Consider the following 22,262-nt stretch of genomic DNA (forward strand, 5'->3'; position numbering starts at 1 on the left):
TGTTTGATTGTAACGTGCATCTTATTTGATTTGTTAAATGTCAAGTCGCTAATGCTAATCAATAGCAAGTACATGACACAGCCAGTGTAAAGTAGCTTGAGCTAGGATTAGTTGAAAAGTGCAGCCTTACTTTAGGTTTGAGCGTTTTTTTATCAGGCTTTGTTGGCATTGAAAATTGCAACTTTTCGTAGCAGTCCTGCTTGAGCATTGTTTCCCCACCAAGTGTTTGAGCCGCTGCCGAGGCTGCAACCAGACTTGACGTCACATTAGGCCTACTACTTCTTCACACAAACTACTACAGTGACTACTAGTCATAATTTATCTGTGATTGTTGGTCCAAAGCTAATGGAGAGTTTGGCAAAATGAGGATAATAAGTTTTTGTTGTTGTTGTTCTGTGTATTTTTTTTACATTTCTTGCGCCATCGGGTGTGTGTTATACAGTAGAGCCTGCTAGTCACTAAACTCTGCATGAATGTAGCCGCAGAGTGCATCAATTACGGCCGCAAAATTATACTTTGACGAAATAAGAGCGTGTTTTATTGTAAATTAATGAGATGGAGTATGTTTAGAACTACATCTAGACCAGTGGTTCTTAACCTGGGTTCGATCGAACCCTAGGGGTTCGGTGAGTCGGCCTCAGGGGTTCGGCGGAGGTCAAAACACACCCGACTCATCGTGTAAATACAAACTTCTCCCTATCGGTGTATTACGGATACGGCAACAGCTGACTGGTTTGCAGGTGTGTAATTTGTTGTGAGTTTATGCACTGTGTTGGTTTTGTTGTTTGAACAAGGTGATGTTCATGCACGGTTCATTTTGTGCACCAGTAAAAAAAACATGGTGACACTTTAGTATGGGGAACATATTCACCATTAATTAGTTGCTTGTTAACATGCAAATTAGTAACATATTGGCTCTTAACTAGTCATTATTAAGTACTTATTAATGCCTTATTCGGCATGGCCTTATTATAACCCTAACCCTCTAACCCTGACCCTAACCCTCTAACCCTGACCCTAACCAAATAACTCTAAATTAAGTCTTGATTACTTAGAATATGTTCCCCTAGTGTCCAAATAACTCTAAATTAAGTCTTTGTTACTTAGAATATGTTCCCCATACTAAAGTGTTACCAAAAACATATAACTTTGTCTTGAATTTGAAAAAAAAAATTTTTTATTTTTCACTAAAGAAGGGTTCGGTAAATGCGCATATGAAACTGGTGGGGTTCGGTACCTCCAACAAGGTTAAGAACCACTGATCTAGACTTATTATTTTGGTTGATTTTGGCAGGAAAACTAACGTCGGAATGACAGCAATTGCATGCTTCTGGACACAGCCGCACACGTCATTGGTAGCAAAGATGGCGTCTCTCGTTTAATTGGCCATACTCTCGCTATACACGGCTCTGACAAGACTGAATCACCAGCGCCCCTGCTGGTTGCAGCCAAGTAGTGCACCCCATTGTGCTTCAGTTCCTTCCTTTAATCGACAATCAAAGCCACATAATTAACGCATACCGACAGCCATCAGACTGTATAATGCATATGTTCCTTCTTGACTGCACTTAAATGTAGAATATATGTATAATATATTTATATTATTCACATGTGAATAATGCTGTATAATATTTATTGTCTATTGTGAGCGAACTGTGGTGCTGAATTTCCCCCAAGGATCAATAAAGTACTTTCTATACTATTCTATTCTAATTAATGGCATTTGCAGTTTCTATATGTTATTCTCGCCCCCATTCCTCAATTGCCATACAAGTGTAAAAATAGGTTAACTCCCATAAACAAAAACAATTACCGTATTTTTCAGACTATAATATCCTTTCATTTTCTCAAAACTCGACAGTGCGCCTTATAACCCGGCGCGCCTGATGTATGGAATCATTTTGGTTGTGCTTGCCGACATCGAAGCTATTTTATTTGGTACATGGTGAAATGAGATACGTGTAGGCCATACTTGCCAATCCTCCCGATTTTCCCGAGAGACTCCCGAATCTCAGTGCCCCTCCCGAAAATCTCCCGGAGCAACCATTCTCCTGAATTTCTCCCGATTTCCACCCGGACAACAATATCGGGGGCGTGCCTCAAAGTCACTGCCTTTAACGTCCTCTACAATCTGTCGTCACGTCCGCTTTTTCTTCATACAAACAGCGTGCCGGCCTACTCACATAATATATGTGGCTTTAACACACACACAAGGCATACTTGTTCAACAGCCATACAGGTCACACTGAGGGTGACCGTATAAACAACTTTAACATTCTTACAAATATGCGCCACACTGTGAACCCACACCAAACAAGAACGACAAACACATTTCGAGAGAACATCCGCACTGTAACACAACATAAACACAACAGAACAAATACCCAGAATCCCTTGCAGCACTAACTCTTCCAGGACGATTCAATATACACCCCCCCTACTACCAAACCCCGCCCCCCATTTAATGTTTCAATGCGTCCCGAGTCCCCGGACCGGTGGTTGGGGACCACTGATGTAGACCACAAGGAAGTGTTTTCCATTCAGATTTTTTTTTAATGCGCCCTATAATCTGGTGCGCCTTTTGTATGAAAATAGACTTGACTATACCCGCTCATCGGCAGTGCGCCTTATAATCCGGTGCGCCCTATGCTCCGGAAAATACAGTACTGCTCTGAATCCATAAAGTCTCTTAACTCACTTCTTCTCCCAATGCCACTCATCTTTTGTAATAAGTAAAAAAAATTTAAAAAGCACAGTTGACTGTTGTTGGTAGCTTTTGTGTGACTTTAGAGGCTTTTCCTCAAGCATTTTGGTCCAATTCCTAAATGTACAATATCAGGGTTGTTTGACTTCCGAGTTTACACTGTACATCAGGGGTCACCAACGTGGTGCCCGCGGGCACCAGGTAGCCCGTAAGGACCAGATGAGTAGCCCGCTGGCCTGTTCTAAAAATAGCTCAAATAGCAGCACTTACCAGTGAGCTGCCTCTATTTTTTAAATTGTATTTATTTACTAGCAAGCTGGTCTCGCTTTGCCCGACATTTTTAATTCTAAGAGAGACAAAACTCAAATAGAATTTGAAAATCCAAGAAAATATTTTAAAGACTCGGTCTTCACTTGTTTAAATAAATTCATGAATTTGTTTTACTTTGCTTCTTATAACTTTCAGAAAGACAATTTTAGAGAAAAAACACAACCTTAAAAATGATTTTAGGATTTTTAAACACATATACCTTTTTACCTTTTAAATTCCTTCCTCTTCTTTCCTGACAATTTAAATCAATGTTCAAGTAAATTTATTGTTTTTATTGTAAAGAATAATAAATACATTTTAATTTAATTCTTCATTTTAGCTTCTGTTTTTTCGATGAAGAATATTTGTGAAATATTTCTTCAAAGTTATTATGATTAAAATTCAAAAAAATTATTCTGGCAAATCTAGAAAATCTGTAGAATCAAATTTAAATCTTATTTCAAAGTCTTATGAATTTCTTTTAAAATTTTTGTTCTGGAAAATCTAGAAGAAATAATGATTTGTCTTTGTTAGAAATATAGCTTGGTCCAATTTGTTATATATTCTAACAAAGTGTAGATTGGATTTTAACCTATTTAAAACATGTCATCAAAATTCTAATATTAATCTTAATCAGGAAAAATTACTAATGATGTTGCATACATTTTTTTTTTTTTTTTTCCAAAAAGATTCGAATTAGCTAGTTTTTCTCTTCTTTTTTTCGGTTGAATTTTGAATTTTAAAGAGTCGAAATTGAAGATAAACTATGTTTCAAAATTTAATTGTCATTTTTTTCGTGTTCTCTCCTCTTTTAAACCATTCAATTAAGTGTAAATATCATTAATTATTAATAATAACATAGAGTTAAAGGTAAATTGAGCAAATTGGCTATTTCTGGCAATTTATTGAAGTGTGTATCAAACTGGTAGCCCTTCGCATTAATCACTACCCAAGAAGTAGCTCTTGCTTTCAAAAAGGTTGGTGACCTCTGCTGTACATTCTGGCGTATAAGCGCTAATAAGACAAACACTCAGTGTGTTTGCTGTTGTAATCTGCATAAACTGCCCTTGTACTCTTACACAATTAAGCTGTAATGAACTATAACCACTTGGGAAGTCATTTGTAAACGAAAACACACACTCGGCCTTCAGGCTCTTGACCTTACCACAAAAGGCTTGACTCGCTCGGTCCGCAGTGTCGACTCGCGCGGTCCAGCGAGTCACATTTGAAGGAAACTGAACAATGGCCTTTAAGTACATTTTCGATAGAAGGTCCTATGCATGTAGAAGTGTGTTTAATAATAGCTGCTTTGTTCCCATAAGTTACTTTTCCTGGTTTCTTTCGCTGATCTGGTATGTAAATCATCACAGTGTAGTTGTTGCAGTACTTTCATTGGTGTGTTGCCCTAAGGCGGCTCTGCGTCTGCGTCCCTGAATAAAAGAAGCAGTGTGTTGTTTTTTTGGCAGCACATTGGTGCAAGAGGGGGGAGTTGTTGCAGGGAGGTGAACTTGTCACCCTTTCCGATATTTTTCCTGTCATTCATGAGTTAAAGTGAGTGTGATTATGAATCGTGACCCGGCTCTCGTGTCTTTTAGAGTCTTCCCTCCTCTAGAGTGCATCATTATTCAGTTATTCCAACCCAAAATCAGATGGAAAATAAGGCATCATTTGGTTGACCCCTAAGCCGAAATTTATAATCAAAGGAGGATAGTTAATTTTTTTTTTTAGCTGTTTTATATTAAACATGCAAGCTAGAAAATGCCCAATGAGAATGCAAGGGATGTGCTCTATTTGAAAGATTGCATAAAGTAGGGGTGCACGATTTAAGAAGAAAGAAAAAAAAAAGAATCACAATTTTGTTGCTGGAATTGAGATTGTAATTCACTTGGATGAGTTTTTTGCCACATTTACACCCCATGTTCTGGGGCCATGTGCTTCCATTGCAAAGAAATAACATTTTTTAAATATTTTGTCTAGTTCTGTCAAAATTAACGAGTTAACTCATGTGATTGATCACAAAAAAATGATCACATTAATCATTTACACACTTAGATTAATCATTCAATTTATTTTGCAAGATTTATTTTAAAAATGTGCTCATTCTTGGTGGCTAGCAATGCAGCTAATCGGACCAATCAATTTTAATACTAAACCACTTTAAACTTGCATTCAAAAACCATCACCAATACTTCATTTACGTTCCGTAACCTGTATAGTAACCAAGTTTTAGCGACATTCGTAAGAGCAAACACTGAAGAACTCTTTTTCTAGCTTAGTAACACATCTGCGTGCTACGGTATTAGCCGTAAAAGCTAACTACGGCAAGAGATAAGATAGCTCATAAGAGTATTCTAGTAAAATATGCGTGTGTCAATATGCAATGTGTAAATATCGAAATATTACGATGAATCACTTTTTGTCAGGCAATATTACATTTAATGAAAATTTTACATAAATGAATACATGCAAACACTTTATAAGTATTTATTATGTGCACGAAGAAATAACAGTTACCGTATATTTCGGACTATAAGTCGCTCCGGAGTATAAGTCGCACTGGCCGAAAATGCATAATAAAGAAGGAAAAAAACACATAAGTCGCACTGGAGTATAAGTCGCAATTTAGTGGAATAGCCTTCATTTCTAAGAACAAGAATAGACTGTCGAGTTTCAGATGAAAGTTCTCTTTTTCTGGCCATTTTGAGCGTTTAATTGACCCCACAAATGTGATGCTCCAGAAACTCAATCTGCTCAAAGGAAGGTCAGTTTTGTAGCTTCTGTAACGAGCTAAAGTGTTTTCAGATGTGTGAACATGATTGCACAAGGGTTTTCTAATCATCAATTAGCCTTCTGAGCCAATGAGCAAACACATTGTACCATTAGAACACTGGAGTGATAGTTGCTGGAAATGGGCCTCTATACACTTATGTAGATATTGCACCAAAAAGCAGACATTTGCAGCTAGAATAGTCATTTACCACATTAGCAATGTATAGAGTGTATTTCTTTAAAGTTAAGACTAGTTTAAAGTTATCTTCATTGAAAAGTACAGTGCCTTTCCTTCAAAAATAAGGACATTTCAATGTGACCCCAAACTTTTGAACGGTAGTGTATATATATATTTTTTCTATTATTTTAGTATTTAAGGTGATATTCTGTATTTTGCACTTCTTTTAAGGTTTTATTCATCCTTCTGTGTTACAATGTTAATGTGACACTGCGTGCCCTTTTTTGTTTCAACTTGTTTTGTTATGTCTGTACAGCACTTTGGCCAACTGGGGATGTTTTTAAATGTGCTATATAAATAAATAAACTGAACTAAATAGTATTTAAACGGATTAATCCATCCGTACTGTCAATCAATAGTGTTTGCTGACTCAGCTTTACACGTCCATGCTGTGAACCTAATTTCTCTCTCCGGTCCACAGCTGGGTGTTTTTGGGGCCTAGTGCTCGGACCCAGCCATGAGCATCATCGGGGCTGAGGACGAGGACTTTGAGAATGATCTGAATGACGTGAGTTTTGGAATGCGCCATCACTCTTGCCGAGTTTTCTTCTTCTTTAGTTTTGACAACTCTCCTCATCCAGGTGGTGGAGGACGAGTGCAAGTGTTTCGGCAGCATCGAGCTTCTGAAAGATCGTCCAACGCACCTGCTGGTGTTCATGCATCATGTCATCCTCCAGTTTGACCCCGCTCCACTGGTGAGACCTATTGTCTAATTCAGACCTGGGCAAATTAAGGCCCGGGGGCCGCATGCAGCCCGTTAAGCTTTTCAATCTGGCCCGCCGGACATTCCCAAATAATTTTTTTACATCTTTAAGATGGAAAGTGTAGCTGCCATTATGATGTGCAGTGATGTTTTCAAATGACCGTGAGTCTTGAACTATACAAAGTATTTCAATGATTGGAATCTGCGCTTTTGCATGATATACTAGTTACGATGGTAATCTAATTAGTTACTATGGTAATCTAAGTCACAGCAGCTCAATTTAGGCACCAAGCAGTGTGGGTGGGGTGCGTTTCCACAGACTGTTTCCAGAACGGCCAGCTTGAAATGCGGGTGTCAGGGACAGACGTGGCAGGAGATTTTTACAACAAAGTTCTAAAGGCCTACTGAAACCTACTACTACCGACCACGCAGTCTGATAGTTTATATATCAATGATGAAATCTTAACATTGCAACACATGCCAATACGGCCGGGTTAACTTATAAAGTGACATTTAAAACTTCCCGGGAAATATCCGGCTGAAACGTCGCGGTATGATGACGTATGCGCGTGACGAAGTCAGAGTAACGGAAGTTATGGTACCCGTAGAATCCTATACAAAAAGCTCTGTTTTCATTTCATAATTCCACAGTATTTTGGACATCTTTTGCAATTTGTTTAATGAACAATGAAGGCTGCAAAGAAGACAGTTGTAGGTGGGATCGGTGTATTAGCAGCGGACTACAGCAACACAACCAGGAGGACTTTGTTGGAGCGCTAACCGCGCTAGCCGCGCTAGCCGCCGACCTCACCTTGACTTCCTACGTCTCCGGGCCGCCAAACGCATCGGGTGAAGTCCTTCGTCCTTCTGCCGATCGCTGGAACGCAGGTGAGCACAGGTGTTGATGAGTAGATGAGGGCTGGCTGGCGTAGGTGGAGAGCTAATGTTTTTAGCATAGCTCTGTGAGGTCCCGTTGCTAAGTTAGCTTCAATGGCGTCGTTAGCACAGCATTGTTAACCTTCGCCAGCCTGGAAAGCATTAAGCGTGTATTTACATGTCCACGGTTTAATAGTATTGTTGATTTTCTATCCATCCTTCCAGTCAGAGGTTTATTTTTTTGTTTCTATATGCAGTTAAAGCACGATGCTATCACGATAGCTCGTAGCTAAAGCATTTCGCCGATGTATTGTCGTGGAGATAAAAGGCACTGAATGTCCATTTTGCGTTCTTGACTCTCATTTTCAAGAGGATATAGTATCCCAGGTGGTTTAAAATACAAATCCGTGATCCACAATAAAAAAAGGACAGTGTGGAATCCAATGAGCCAGCTTGTACCTAAGTTACGGTCAGATCGAAAAAAGATACGTCCATCGCTGCCTCTCAAGTCCTTCACTGTAACGTTCCTCATCTACGAATCTTTCATCCTCGCTCAAATTAATGGGGTAATCATCACTTTCTCGGTCCGAATCTCTCTCGCTCCATTGTAAACAACGGGGAATTGTGAGGAATACTAGCTCCTGTGACGTCACGCTACTTCCGCTACAGGCAAGGCTTTTTTTTTATCAGCGAGCAAAAGTTGCGAACTTTATCGTCGATTTTCTCTATTAAATCCTTTCAGCAAAAATATGGCAATATCGCGAAATGATCAAGTATGACACATAGAATGGATCTGCTATTCCCGTTTAAATAAAAAAAAATCATTTCAGTAGGCCTCTAAAGCTTAGTGATATATCAGATGTATCCAATTGTAGGTGGGGGTTTTTTTACCCTTCGCGTTCATATTTCGCTGTGTTTGTTGCATTTTTGTCGCGTTTCGCTTGATTGTAAAATATGTCGATCAAGACAGGGTGTGACGTTCATACATTGTCAATATTCAGTGTTTTATCGTTCATAGTTAAAATTGTAAATCCCACATTCTTTATTTTCATCTCATTCAGTAAAATAATGTAAAATTCCATTCTGTTTTTTCAGGCAGTCTGTCATAAAGTTTTTAGCATTCAGACCATATTGTGAGGTTTTGTATTAGTGTTCCTAAAAATAGATACACCAGCCCCCAGACACATTTTTTTCTCTAAATTTGACCCCCCCCCCCCCCCAAGTCAAAATAATTGCCCAGGCCTGGTCTCATTTAACATTAGCACAACACTGATAAACAATAACAATGTTTGTTGTTTACTCAACTGCAGACAGGACTTGATGCCTATTTGGGGAAAGAGGTTTATTGGGGGCTCTGCATTTATTTTTGCTCATGCATTTTTTTTAATCATTAAATACATTTCCTTGTATAATTTTTCAAAAATACACAGTGAAACTCAGTTGGAAAAAGGTTATATTGTACCTTTTTTACAAACACATTCTTACACCAGGCAGCACGGTGGAAGAGGGGTTAGTGCATCTGCCTCACAATACGAAGGTCTGGGGTTCAATCCTGCGCTGGGGATCTTTCTGTGTGGAGTTTGCATGTTCTCCCCCGTGACTGCGTGGGTTCCCTCCGGGTACTCCGGCTTCCTCCCACCTCCAAAGACATGCACCTGGGGACAGGCTAATTGGCAACACTAAAATGGTCCCTAGTGTGTGAATGTGAGTGTGAATGTTGTCTGTCTATCTGTGTTGGCCCTGCGATGAGGTGGCGACTTGTCCAGGGTGTACCCCGCCTTCCGCCCGAATGCAGCTGAGATAGGCTCCAGCGACCCCAAAAGGAACAAGCGGTAGAAAATGGATGGATGGATGGATGGATTCTTACACCAATAATAAATATTTATTCAGGCTTTGTCTTCAGAAAATGTATAATATTTAGGGCTGTCAAAATTAACAAGTTATTTCATGTGATTAATCATGAAAAATGACCGCTTTAATGAAACACTAAGATTACTCATGCACTTTTTCACAAGCTCTCTTACCTTAACCATATACAGTCAGTGATCAGGGGCCGTACTTATCAAGCTTCTTAGAGTGCCATTTTACACTTAAGTCCTGAGAATTTGCGAAATTTAGTCCTACTCTCAAACTTAAGAATAAAAGCTTTTTATCAACGTTCTTAAGTGTAAGAATCACTCCTACTCTCCACGATATTTAAGAGACCTTCAGAGGTGTCTTAAGTGGTTAGGAGTTGCCAGCAGGGGATGGCACTGAGGCGAGAGAGACGTGCGCGAACGTTCAGGGAACGGAACAATGTTTTTGGTTTTTTTTGATGACGAGCAGCTGATCAAACGGTATCGTTTAGACAGAGCGGATATTATTTTTGTCACAGATTTAATACTTTTCGATTCCTTGTTGATTTCTGGGCTAGTATATATAGAGCCACCCACACCAGTTTCAAATTACTAATTAATGAATTGGATTGAAAATGTTATGACAGTAGCGTATGTGTGTGGCCGTGAGGTGAGTGACGTCAGTGAGTGTGTGGGCGATAGAAGAGAGGGAGCGGTAGCTTGAGTGCCGGCGGGGACTAGTTTGTTTTGTATTATTTTGTAGTTTATTGTCAAAATATACACTCCCATTGTCCACTTAAATATTTCCAAGATATTTCTTTATTCTTAGGCAACGGATTCCCTTCCGTGATTGGTCATTTCTATGGACACAGAAATGACGTCACCTAAAATTGCGTTTACGGCACATAGTAATGTCGTAATTCAGCTCTGAGTGTGACACTTAAGATTCAGTCCTGCACTTCGCTGAAAGTGTGAGTAAGACGCTTGGTAACTAACTTTTAAGTGCAGCTTTCAGCGAAGAATTTATTTACTCTTAAGTCGACTCTTAGCAGACTTCTTAGGAGTAATTCTAAGAAGCTTGATAAGTACGGCCCCAGATCAATTAGTTAATGTTTCGGTTCGCAGTGCAAAGGCGGTATTAATTATTTGTCTCGAGTGAAGGACGCACCAGGACGCTGTATTAAAAAAATACATTGCATTCATTTGGGGCCTCCAGCTTTTGAGAAAACATGAAACGGCATTATTAACTTCCACTATAATTTCCCACGATCATTTGCTGAAACAGAAGTGATCAGCTCAAGCACTATGACAACCTATTTCCTCCGAACGCACCACTTCCCCTTACTTCAAGCAGCGTACACTAAGATGCTCACATTAGTAGTTAGACAACTTCATCGTCATTGTTTTTTTAGTGTTATGAGTCGGTTTGCTTGTGTTTCCACCATCCCACACACTTACTGTTCTATTTCAATAATGCATCATCTGTCTGTCTGTCTGTCCTCCCTCAGCTGTGTTACCTCCATGCTGAACTACTGAAGACCCTCAATGCCAAAGAAACCAAGAAACAGTTTGTGGAGTTCCACAACACATTCATGGACAAAGGGGCAGTAAGTACAGTAGGAGAGAAGGTTAAATGCAGACAGTAAATTAATTCAAAAGATTAATACTGTAAGGCTCTTTTTCACAGACATCCCCACCCGTCCCAAATTGTATCACCAGCGCAATGATATTATTCCCAACAAAACAGAATAATGCCATAACTGTGCACTTTTACACCTTGAAATAGACTGCAAAAATGTCTTTTAACTAAGGCAGTCAAACAATTATAAGACTTAATTACAATTAATCGCAGTTTGTTTATAGTTTACTCAAAATTCATTCCGATTAATCCCAGATATAATTTTTCATCATTATTAATTGTACACTGGACAGATAATTTTTAGCTTTTTAATTACCATGACAGGGCAATTAGCTCAACACAAAAAGACATAAACACGCTTTTATTGACTGTTGAAAAAATTACCTGGAGTGCGTTGGTGTCTTGCCAAATTTTTGTATTTTGTAGAAATACAGAATTTGTATTCCTGCTGTAGGAGCACTTGCATTCCAAAGAGGAGCTGCGCCAAGATTAGATAACAGTTTCACGCATTAATAACACAAAATGTGGATTATTACGATCATAGTTTGATTGTCAAAGATGTTTGGTAATATAATCTGTGACATTTCTACCTGAATAAATGCTTCTGATATTCTTCACATTACATTTTGTACTAGTTAATAGTATTCATATCTGTGCATGACAATGTTTTAAACTTCTCTATTTAATAATAAACTGTAATATTCAGCCTGCTAAAAATTCTGTAATTGTGGACTATCAATCAGAACAAGTTAGAAAATAATATACACTTTATTTCAATCTGCCAAAAAACATTTATGTAGGTAGAATTATCAGATTGCATTACGAAGCATGATCGTAATGTAAGACATTTTTATTTTGTTACAGTAGTTAGACCGGATGTAACGCGTATTATTATTGTTCAGCCGGAAGTGTGTAATTGGTATGAGAAGAGGTGTCTTGACATGTTGGCAACGTCAAAGTCGAGGATAAAAAAGTGACTCTAAACTTCCTGCCTTCCTGTCTTAATTTCCCCTCTGGGATTATTAAAATACCATCTTTCTTTTCTGCTGAGCGTTTATGCCATCTTACTAAAGCAGTTATTGTAACAATCGACATTTTATGTTATCAACTTTTCTTTGTGCATTTCTGCTCGCTATTTTCCCGCTTGTGGCCTCAACCGTCTCAAAACACCATTACATTTTCCCACGCTACGGAATGGACCGAGGGTCAAAAAGGAGTCCGGACGCATGGGCGTTATTCGCACATTACCAAAATTAGCTCCGTTAAAGGAATTTACAGTAGTTGTTTTTTTGCCTTTATTTACCCAGGAAAGTCCCTTCTCTCTTTTTTTCAAGGAAGTCCTGCACAGTCATACATCAGTGTAGGTCCTACTGGGAATAAAGTGGGTGGAAGGTCTTGACTGAGATGGCGTAAGCTGGAATCGAACTTGGAACCGTCAAGTTGCTGGCACAGCCAATCTACCATCCATGCCAGGCCGCCCAGTTATTATCCCATTAACTCTGACAGCCCTACTTTTAACACAACTAGTGTCAAGAGTTAAACTTCAAAGCCCTCTGCTGGAATTGCGGCATTCCGTTAAAAACAGGCAATGGCCTGCCTCAGTTCCAGCTCTGATTCTACCTCTAATAATGGAATGTTGCTCAAACAAATTTGCCTCTCTGTTCCTTGTCTGTCTTCCACATCAGAACATAAAAATGGTGGGGAAATCCTTCTTTAGTGAGCTGTATGAAAGAGACTCAGCATACATCCGAGTAAAGTTTTCAGTGGCTCAAACTGGCAAGAACAACACCAATGTCCCTGTATTAATTGTAATATTTAGGGATGTCCGATAATATCGGCCTGCAAATACTTTGTATATATGTACAGTACCTTATTCCGACCATTTTTGACCTCGGGGCCCATCTTTTCCACTAGATAGGGCCACTCAAATTTTAGCACTAAATTAGTAATCTTACTCTATTTTAATTATATTCAATAATTATATCCAACTTACTTACAGTTTACAAATTTGTCAAATGATATGAAATTAGAGATGTCCGATAATATCGGTCTGCCGATATTATCGGCCGATAAATGCGTTAAAATGTAATATCGGAAATTATCGGTATCGATTTTTTTATTATCGGTATCGTTGTTTTTTTTGTTTGTTTTTTTTTTAAATTAAATCAACATAAAAAACACAAGATACACTTACAATTAATGCACCAACCCAAAAAACCTCCCTCCTCATTCACACAAAAGGGTTGTTTCTTTCTGTTATTAATATTCTGGTTCCTACATTATATATCAATATATATCAATACAGTCTGCAAGGGATACAGTCCGTAAGCACACATGATTGTGCGTGCTGCTGCTCCACTAATAGTACTAACCTTTAACAGTTAATTTTACTCATTTTCATTCATTACTAGTTTCTATGTAACTGTTTTTATATTGTTTTACTTTCTTTTTTATTCAAGAAAATGTTTTTAATTTATTTATCTTATTTTATTTATTTATTTTTTTTTAAAAGTACCTTATCTACACCATACCTGGTTGTCCAAATTAGACATAATAATGTGTTAATTCCACGACTGCATATATCGGTTGATATCGGTATCGGTTGATATCGGTATCAGTAATTAAAGAGTTGGACAATATCGGAATATCGGATATCGGCAAAAAGCCATTATCGGACATCCCTAGTAATATTGTAATTGTTTCACATATACAAAACCCAAAAGCAGTGAAGATGGCACATTGTGTAACTTGTAAATAAAACAGAATACAATGATTTGCAAATCCTTTTCAACTTACAGCATATTCAATTGAATAGACTGCAAAGACAATATATTTAATGTTCGAACTGAGAAACGTCTTTTTTTTTTTTTGCAAATCATCATTTTACTTCGAATTTAATGGCAGCAACACATTGCAAAAAAGTTGGCTCAGGGGCATTTTTACCACTGTGTTACATAGCCTTTCCTTTTAACAACACTCTGTAAACGTTTGGGAACTGAGGAGACCAATTTTTCAAGCTTCTCAGGTGGAATTCTGGGTGTTGTTGATAAATGGCTTTCGCTTTGCATAGTAGAGTTTTAACTTGCACTTACAGATGTAGCGACCAACTGTAGTTACTGACCGTGGTTCTCTGAAGTGTTCCTGAGCCCATGTGGTGATATCCTTTACACACTGATGTCGCTTTTTGACACAGTACCGCCTGAGGGATCGAAGGTAACGGGCATTGCCGCTTACGTGCAGTGATTTCTCCAGATTCTCTGAACCTTTTGATGCTATTACGGACCGTAGATGGTGAAATCCCTAAATTCCTTGCAACAGCTCATTGAGAAATGTTGTTCTTAAACTGTTGCACAATTTGCCCACGCATTTGTTCACAAAGTGGTGACCCTCGCCCCATCCTTGTTTGTGAATGACTGAGCATTTCATGGAAGCTGCTTTTATACCCAATCATGGCACCCACCTGTTCCCAATTAGCCTGTTCACCTGTGGGATGTTCCAAATAAGTGTTTGATGAGCATTCCTCGACTTTTTCAGTCTTTTTTTGGCATTTGTGCCAGCTTTTTTGAAACATGTTGCAGGCATTCAATTCTAAATGAGCTAAGCCTTTTGAGACACTTGTGATTTAGGGCTATATAAATAAACATTGATTGATTGATTGATTGATTGATAATATTTGCAAAAAGTAACAAAGTTTTCCAGTTCGAACGTTAAGTATCTTGTCTTTGCAGTCTATTCAATTGAATATAGGTTGAAAAGGATTTGCAAATCATTGTATTCTTTTTTTATTTACGATTTACACAACGTGCCAACTTCACTGGTTGTGTACAATATTTTTGGTTAATATTGTGTCTAGTGTGCCCTAAATTCCTCTTTGAAATGTAAAATGAGTATTTATCACAGTACATGTATTAACAACAGCCCACTACCATTACAAAAACGAAATCAAAACAAAATTGAATGGCAATGAGTGAAATACTCTGTCAATGTTGCTCTAATACTGGCTGCTTCACAATCATGCTCATCATCAGACAAAAGACTACAGTAGAATAAAAGTACTATTGTAATAGCTTGACAACACCATTAGTGACCATTAGTCAATAGCGCATACTTGACTCCCGGTATTCAGCGCCTCTCACGATAACCTCCCGGCAGAAATTTTCTGAGTGGGGACAGCGGCGACAGTCTGTTTTCACGTCCGCTTTCCCACAATATTAACAGCGTGCCTGCCCAATGACGTTATAACTGTAGAATGATCGAGGGCGAGTTCTTGGTTTCTTATGTGGGTTTATTGTTAGGCAGTTTCATTAACGTCCTCCCAGCGCGGTAACAACACACAACAACAGCAGTCACGCTTAGTCTACCGTAAAGCAGTTCGTCTGCCGTAAACAGCAATGTTGTGACACTCTTAAACAAGACAATACTGCCATCTACTGGATAGCCTCCAGAACACTGAAATTCAAGTATTTCTTTTATTTATATGTATAATAAAATAAATATATTATTTTATATACCGTAATTTCCGGACTATAAGCCGCTACTTTTTCCCTTCGTTCTGGTCCCTGCGGCTTATACAAGGGTGCGGCTTATATACGGCCTGTTCTTCTCCGACACCGACGAAGAGGATTTCGGTGGTTTTAGTACGCAGGAGGAAAACGATGACACAATGATTAAAGACTGACTTTTCATATACCGGTAGGCTGGTTATTTTGATAACGTACAGGCGAGCACTTTGTATTACTTTGCACCGTTGTATTATTTGTACTCTGCACGAATGCTGTTCGCCATGTCAAAGATGTGAAAGTTTGATTGAATGATTGAAAGATTTATAGTTAATAAATGGGACGCTTTGCGTTCCCAAACAGTCATCTCTGTCCCGACAATCCCCTCCGTGGTAGCAGGAACCCTTATATACTACGCTAATTACACATCAAAACCCTGCGGCTTATAGTCGGGTGCGGCTTATATATGGAGCAATCTGTATTTTCCCCTAAATTTAGCTGGTGCAGCTTATAGTCAGGTGCGGCTTATAGTCCGGAAATTACGGTATATATAGCTAAAATTCACTGAAACTCAAGTATTTCATACATATATATATATATATATATATATATATATATATATATATATATATATATATATATATATATATATATGAAATACTTGAGTTGGTGAATTCTAGCTTAAATATATTCCCCTCTTAACCACGCCCTCCACCCCCCACCTCCCGGTATCGGAGGTCTCAAGGTTGGCAAGTATGCAATAGCGCAATGCTGGGCCGACCTCCAGAGAAACTAAATTTTACCGCATAGCCAGCTGAAGCAACTTCTCCATATTTGTGTCCATCATTTTTGTTAAAGAATTGGTCGAAGTTTTTGCGCTAATTTCCTAATATTTTCCGATCAAAGGCGCAACCATTGTGACAAAAAGTGCAATGGAAAATTAAACGGGTGTAAAAGCCATTTCGTGGCCAACACCAGTTCAGCCTCGACTCTAATCTGCTCCAGCACCAAAGTTTGCTGCAGGGGAAAAGTTATAGAAGTGGCAATAAATTGCTATAGGTGCAATCTGTGCCTTTATCCAGATCCTCACCACAGCTCAACGGCTTCTTCAATTAATCTATAGAGTTTGAATGAAATTATCTGTGTAGTTTTAGTGTAATCCTGCCAGCTAACTACCTCACACTTTCTAATGCACCGGTGTCAAACTCAAAGCCCGGGGGCCAGATCTGGCCCATGACATCATTTTATCTGGCCCTCAAACACCTGGAAAAAATATGTGTTAATAAAGTACTTAATGTTTTCTCACTAAATGTAATTGATTTTTTTCATTTTGACAGAAATAAAATATATGTACTGCTTGAAATTGCATACCTTTTAAACTTTAATAGTATCCAATATTGCAACAAATATCACAGTATGTTATGATACTTTCCAGACATTTTTTGTCTAAATAAAAATAAACACTTAAATATCTGCTTAACTTATGATTTTACAGCAAACTACCCATCAAATTAATAAAAATGGCAATACATTCTACGGTGTTTTTTACAGCATATTACTGTACCGGTAAATTGGAAAAAAAAAACTACTATTTTTTGCATTAAAATTCTGTTGACTGCTGCCATATTTTTTACTGTAAAATCTTGTTTTTAACGGTGTATTACTGTAAATGGACAAACGATACATTTGTTTTTACGGTAGAAAAACTGGCAGCTAAGTTGCCAGAATTTTATAAAAAAACTTGTGTAAATTTAACACAAAAAAAGTTAAAGTCCCCCCCCCCCCCCCCCCCCCTCCCGCCCCCAAAACAAAAAACAAAACAGTGGTACTGTTTTTCCATTTGCCGTAGAATAATGTAAAAGAACAAAAAAAACACAAAAAAAACGCTATATTTTTTGGGGAAAATTTTGTAAGTGTAAAGTTCCATCCATCCATTTTCTACCGCTTGTCCCTTTTGGGGTCGCGGGGGGTGCTGGAGCCTATCTCAGCTGCATTCGGGCGGAAGGTGGGGTACACCCTGGACAAGTCGCCACCTCATTACAGGGCCAACACAGATAGACAGACAACATTCACACTCACATTCACACACTAGAGCAGGGGTCACCAACGCGGTGCCCGCGGGCACCAGGTAGCCCGTAAGGACCAGATGAGTAGCCCGCCGGCCTGTTCTAAAAATAGCTTAAATAGCAGCACTTACCAGTGAGCTGCCTCTATTTTTTTAATTGTATTTATTTACTAGCGAGCTGGTCTCGCTTTGCCCGACATTTTTAATTCTAAGAGAGACAAAACTCAAATAGAATTTGAAAATCCAAGAAAATATTTTAAAGACTTGGTCTTCATTTGTTTAAATAAATTCATTATTTTTTTTACTTTGCTTCTTATAACTTTCAAAAAGACAATTTTAGAGAAAAAATACAACCTTAAAAATGATTTTAGGATTTTTAAACACATTTTACCTTTTAAATTCCTTCCTCTTCTTTCCTGACAATTTAGATCAAAGTTCAAGTAAATGTATTTTTTTTATTGTAAAGAATAATAAATACATTTTCATGTCATTCTTCATTTTAGCTTCTGTTTTTTCGACGAAGAATATTTGTGAAATATTTCTTCAAACTTATGATTAAATTCAAAAAAATTATTCTGGCAAATGTAGAAAATCTGTAGAATCAAATTTAAATCTTATTTCAAAGTCTTTTGAATTTCTTTTAAAATTTTTGTTCTGGAAAATCTAGAAGAAATAATGATTTGTCTTTGTTAGAAATATAGCTTGGTCCAATTTGTTATATATTCTACCAAAGTGTAGATTGGATTTTAACCTATTTAAAACATGTCATCAAAATTCTAAAATTAATCTTAATCAGGAAAAATTACTAATGATGTTCCATAAATTCTTTTTTTAAGTTTTTCTCTTCTTTTTTTCGGTTGAATTTTGACTTTTAAAGAGTCGAAATTGAAGATAAACTTTTTCAAAATTGAATTGTAATTTTTTTCGTGTTTTCTCCTCTTTTAAACCGTTCAATTAAGTGTAAATATCATTAATTATTAATAATAACATAGAGTTAAAGGTAAATTGAGCAAATTGGCTATTTCTAGCAATTTATTTAAGTGTGTATCAAACTGGTAGCCCTTCGCATTAATCACTACCCAAGAAGTAGGTCTTGGTTTCAAAAAGGTTGGTGACCCCTGCACTAGAGCCAATTTAGTATTGCCAATCAACCTATCCCCAGGTGCATGTCTTTGGAGGTGGGAGGAGTTTTTACTGTAAAATCGACAGTCTACTTAAAACAATAAAACAATTTATATAATTAATAATGAAATCCAGAGGCAAATTCATACATTATTCACTGTTACAAGAGGCCCTCTGAGGGCAACAATAACTTCGATATGGCCCTCAATGAAAACCAGTTTGACACGCCTGCTTAGTGAAATATGTCTGCTTAAGCAATGGTATTAACTAGTGCAGGTATACTTTTCTGAGCTTTATAGTGTGCTTGCATGGTCATGTGTCAGCTGTCCAACCCCTTCCTTTCCTGTTTAGATTGTGGTAAAAAAAAAAACCTCTTGTTGTTGGTTCTTTTTTAAGCTCCATTCTTTCCTTGTCAACCTACAACCTACAGACAACTCTGACTTCAAATAGAAGAACATTTTTAATGTTGACATGACCCCTTGTGGTGATAAGCTATTACTGCACTAAGTTGGGATCTTAAATATATATCATGTATTTTTCTTACAGATCCTCCGAGTTGCAGTGCCACCTCCCATAGCCACTGAACTGGGTAAGTAATTATCCATGTCATTATCACTATTATTATAAACACGGTGTAGTGCAGTGTTTTTCAACCTTTTTTTTAACCAAGGCACGTTTCTTTCATTGAAAAAAATGCGGAGGCACACCACCAGCAGAAATCATTAAAAAACGAAACTCAGTTGACAGTAAAGAGTCGTCACAATTGTTGGATATGACTTTAAAACATAACCAACCATGCATCACTATAGCTCTTGTCTCAAAGTAGGTGTACTGTCACCACCTGTCACATCACGCCGTGACTTATTTTGCCTTTAATGCTGTTTTCCTGTGTGTAGTGTTTTAGTTCTTGTCTTGCGCTCCTATTTTGGTGGCTTTTTCTCTTTTTTTGGTGTTTTCCTGTAGCAGTTTCATGTCTTCCTTTGAGCGATATTTCCCGCATCTACTTTGTTTTAGCAATCGAGAATATTTTAATTGTTTTTATCCTTCTTTGTGGGGACATTGTTGATTGTCATGTCATGTTCGGATGTACATTGTCTTTGCTCCACAGTAAGTCTTTGCTGTCGTCCAGCATTCTGTTTTTGTTTACTTTGTAGCCAGTTCAGTTTTAGTTTGAAAGGGGTAGGATTAAATAAGCTTTGCTTCTTCCTACTCCTTTTCGGGCATGATGTAAAATGAAATGATATGAAATTGTGTGACGTATTAAGATGTAAGTGTGTTCATGTTCGAAATAAACTAAAGAAAGAAGAAAGAAGAAGTTTTGTTCCGCATAGCCTTCCCTAAGCTTCAATGCCTTTTCTTAGGGCAGGGGTCGGCAACCTTTACCACTCAAAGAGCCATTTTGGCAAGTTTCACAAATTAAGAAAATAATGGGAGCCACAAAAAAAAATAATTAAATTTTAAATGAAAAACACCGCATACAAAGCTTAAATGCTTTGTGCTATGTTAACCAGGGGTCTCAGACACACGCACCGGCACGCACTTTAATGTGGAAATTTGTTAATGCGGCCCGCGAGTTTTGAATGAATGGCGCTTGATCGCGTCATACTTGCCAATCCCCTCATTTTTTCCGGGAGACTCCCGAATATCAGGGCGTGATGGCACTGCTTTTGACGCCCTCTACAGCCTGCCCAAACAGTGTACCTGCTCGACCACATAGAATGCAGTTTCAGCTTGCTCACGTAAGAGACAACAAGGCGTACTAGGTCAGCAGCCACACAGCTTACACTGACGGTATAGCCGTATAAAACAACTTTAACACTGTTATGTTACAAATATGCGCCACACTTTGAACCCACACCAAAAAAGAATGACAAACACATTTCTGGAGAACATCTGCACTGTAACACAACATAAACACAACACAACCAATACCCAGAATCCCATGCAGCCCTAACTCTTTCCGCTCAACCAACGCACGGAAGGGGGGGGGGGGTTGATGTGTGGGGGGATTTGGTGGTAGCGGGGGTGTATAATCTAGACCGGAAGAGTTAGGGGCTGCATGGGATTCTGGGTATTGGTTGTGTTGTGTTTATGTTGTGTTACGGTGGGATGTTCTCCAGAAATGTGTTTTTCATTCTTTTTTGGTGTGGGTTCACAGTGTGGCGCATATTTGTAACGTAACAGTGTTAAAGTTGTTTGATACGGCTACCGTCAGTGTAAGCTGTGTGGCTGATGACTAAGTATGCTTTGCTGTCTCCTATGTGTGCAAGTAAAAGCTACATACAACATGTGGCCGGGCTGGCACGCTGTTTGTAAATGCTATAGAGAACAATTACTACAGTGCAATCAGGGCACTCCCTTAATTTAGTAATTAGAGTGAAAATAGGATTATATTTTCCCTGGGAGTTATCTAGGAGAGGCACTGAGATCCATAAGTCTCCTGGGTAAATCGGGGGGGTCGGTAAGTATGCAGCTGAGCCGCATCAGAGTGGTCAAAGAGCCGCATGCGGCTCCGGAGCCGCGGGTTGCCGACCCCTGTCTTAGGGGCACTCACCTTTTGTTTATTTTTGGTTTAAGCATTTAACACATTTTTTACCTGCACACTGCCTCCTGCTGGTTTCCGACATCTACAAAGCAATTAGCTACCTGCTGCCACCTACTGATTAGGAAGAGTATTACACGGTTGCTCTGCCAAGCTCTAGACAGCACCGACTTTCAACAACAACACATCATTTTCAGACTATAATTACTGGTTTGCAAAAAATATTTTGAACCCAAATAGGTGAAATTAGATAATCTCCCACGGCACACCAGACTGTATCGCGGTATTTGAAAAACGCTGCTGTAAAAACACTGCCTTTCAAGTCTCCTGGACTACTGCAATGCACTTTATAGACTTAGACTTCCTTTTTATTGTCATTCAAATTTGAACTTTACAGTACAGATCAGAACGAAATTTCGTTACATAAGCTCATAAGGTGCATATATGAATAAATAAATAGGTTACTGTACAGATAAATATGTGGCGAAATTGGTAGAGTGGCTGTGCCAGCAATCGGAGGGGTTGCTGGTTACTGGGGTTCAATTCCCACCTTCTACCTTCCTAGTCACGTCCGTTGTGTCCTTGGGCAAGACACTTCACCCTTTGCCTCTGATGGCTGCTGGTTAGCGCCTTGCATGGCAGCTCCCGCCATCAGTGTGTGAATGTGTGTGTGAATGGGTAAATGTGGAAATACTGTCAAAGCGCTTTGAGTACCTTGAAGGTAGAAAAGCGCTATACAAGTATAACCCATTTATCATTATTTATCATTTATTGCACTCTTTCACATGCGTCCACGTTATGGATGTATGTTATATTGTCTTTTTTTATTCCAGCGAGTTAATCCATTTTGGGGGGAGTTGAGGGGATTATTATGATGCGTTCAAGAGTCTTACGGCCTGAGGGAAGAAGCTGTTACAGAACCTTGAGGTTCTGCTTCGGAGGCTGCGGAACCTCTTTCTAG

At 38.5% G+C, this 22,262-nt stretch overlaps 1 protein-coding gene across 5 annotated transcripts in view; it reads left to right on the plus strand.

Moving 5' to 3' along the window:
* Nucleotides 1-22,262, plus strand: part of arhgef1b (Rho guanine nucleotide exchange factor (GEF) 1b) — a 163,859-nt gene that overhangs the window by 57,325 nt on the left and 84,272 nt on the right. For all 5 annotated transcript variants that reach the window (XR_009827820.1, XM_062063919.1, XM_062063922.1 and 2 more), the window contains exons 2-5: nucleotides 6,442-6,528; nucleotides 6,602-6,715; nucleotides 10,943-11,041; nucleotides 19,306-19,348. Coding sequence is in view for 4 of the 5 variants with exons in the window: in XM_062063919.1 (XP_061919903.1) it covers nucleotides 6,478-6,528; nucleotides 6,602-6,715; nucleotides 10,943-11,041; nucleotides 19,306-19,348 (307 nt within the window). In the remaining variant the exon portion in view is untranslated. The remainder of the gene's footprint in view (nucleotides 1-6,441; nucleotides 6,529-6,601; nucleotides 6,716-10,942; nucleotides 11,042-19,305; nucleotides 19,349-22,262) is intronic.

The sequence above is a fragment of the Entelurus aequoreus genome, linkage group LG11, assembly GCF_033978785.1.
Source record: "Entelurus aequoreus isolate RoL-2023_Sb linkage group LG11, RoL_Eaeq_v1.1, whole genome shotgun sequence".
NCBI lineage: Eukaryota > Metazoa > Chordata > Actinopteri > Syngnathiformes > Syngnathidae > Entelurus > Entelurus aequoreus.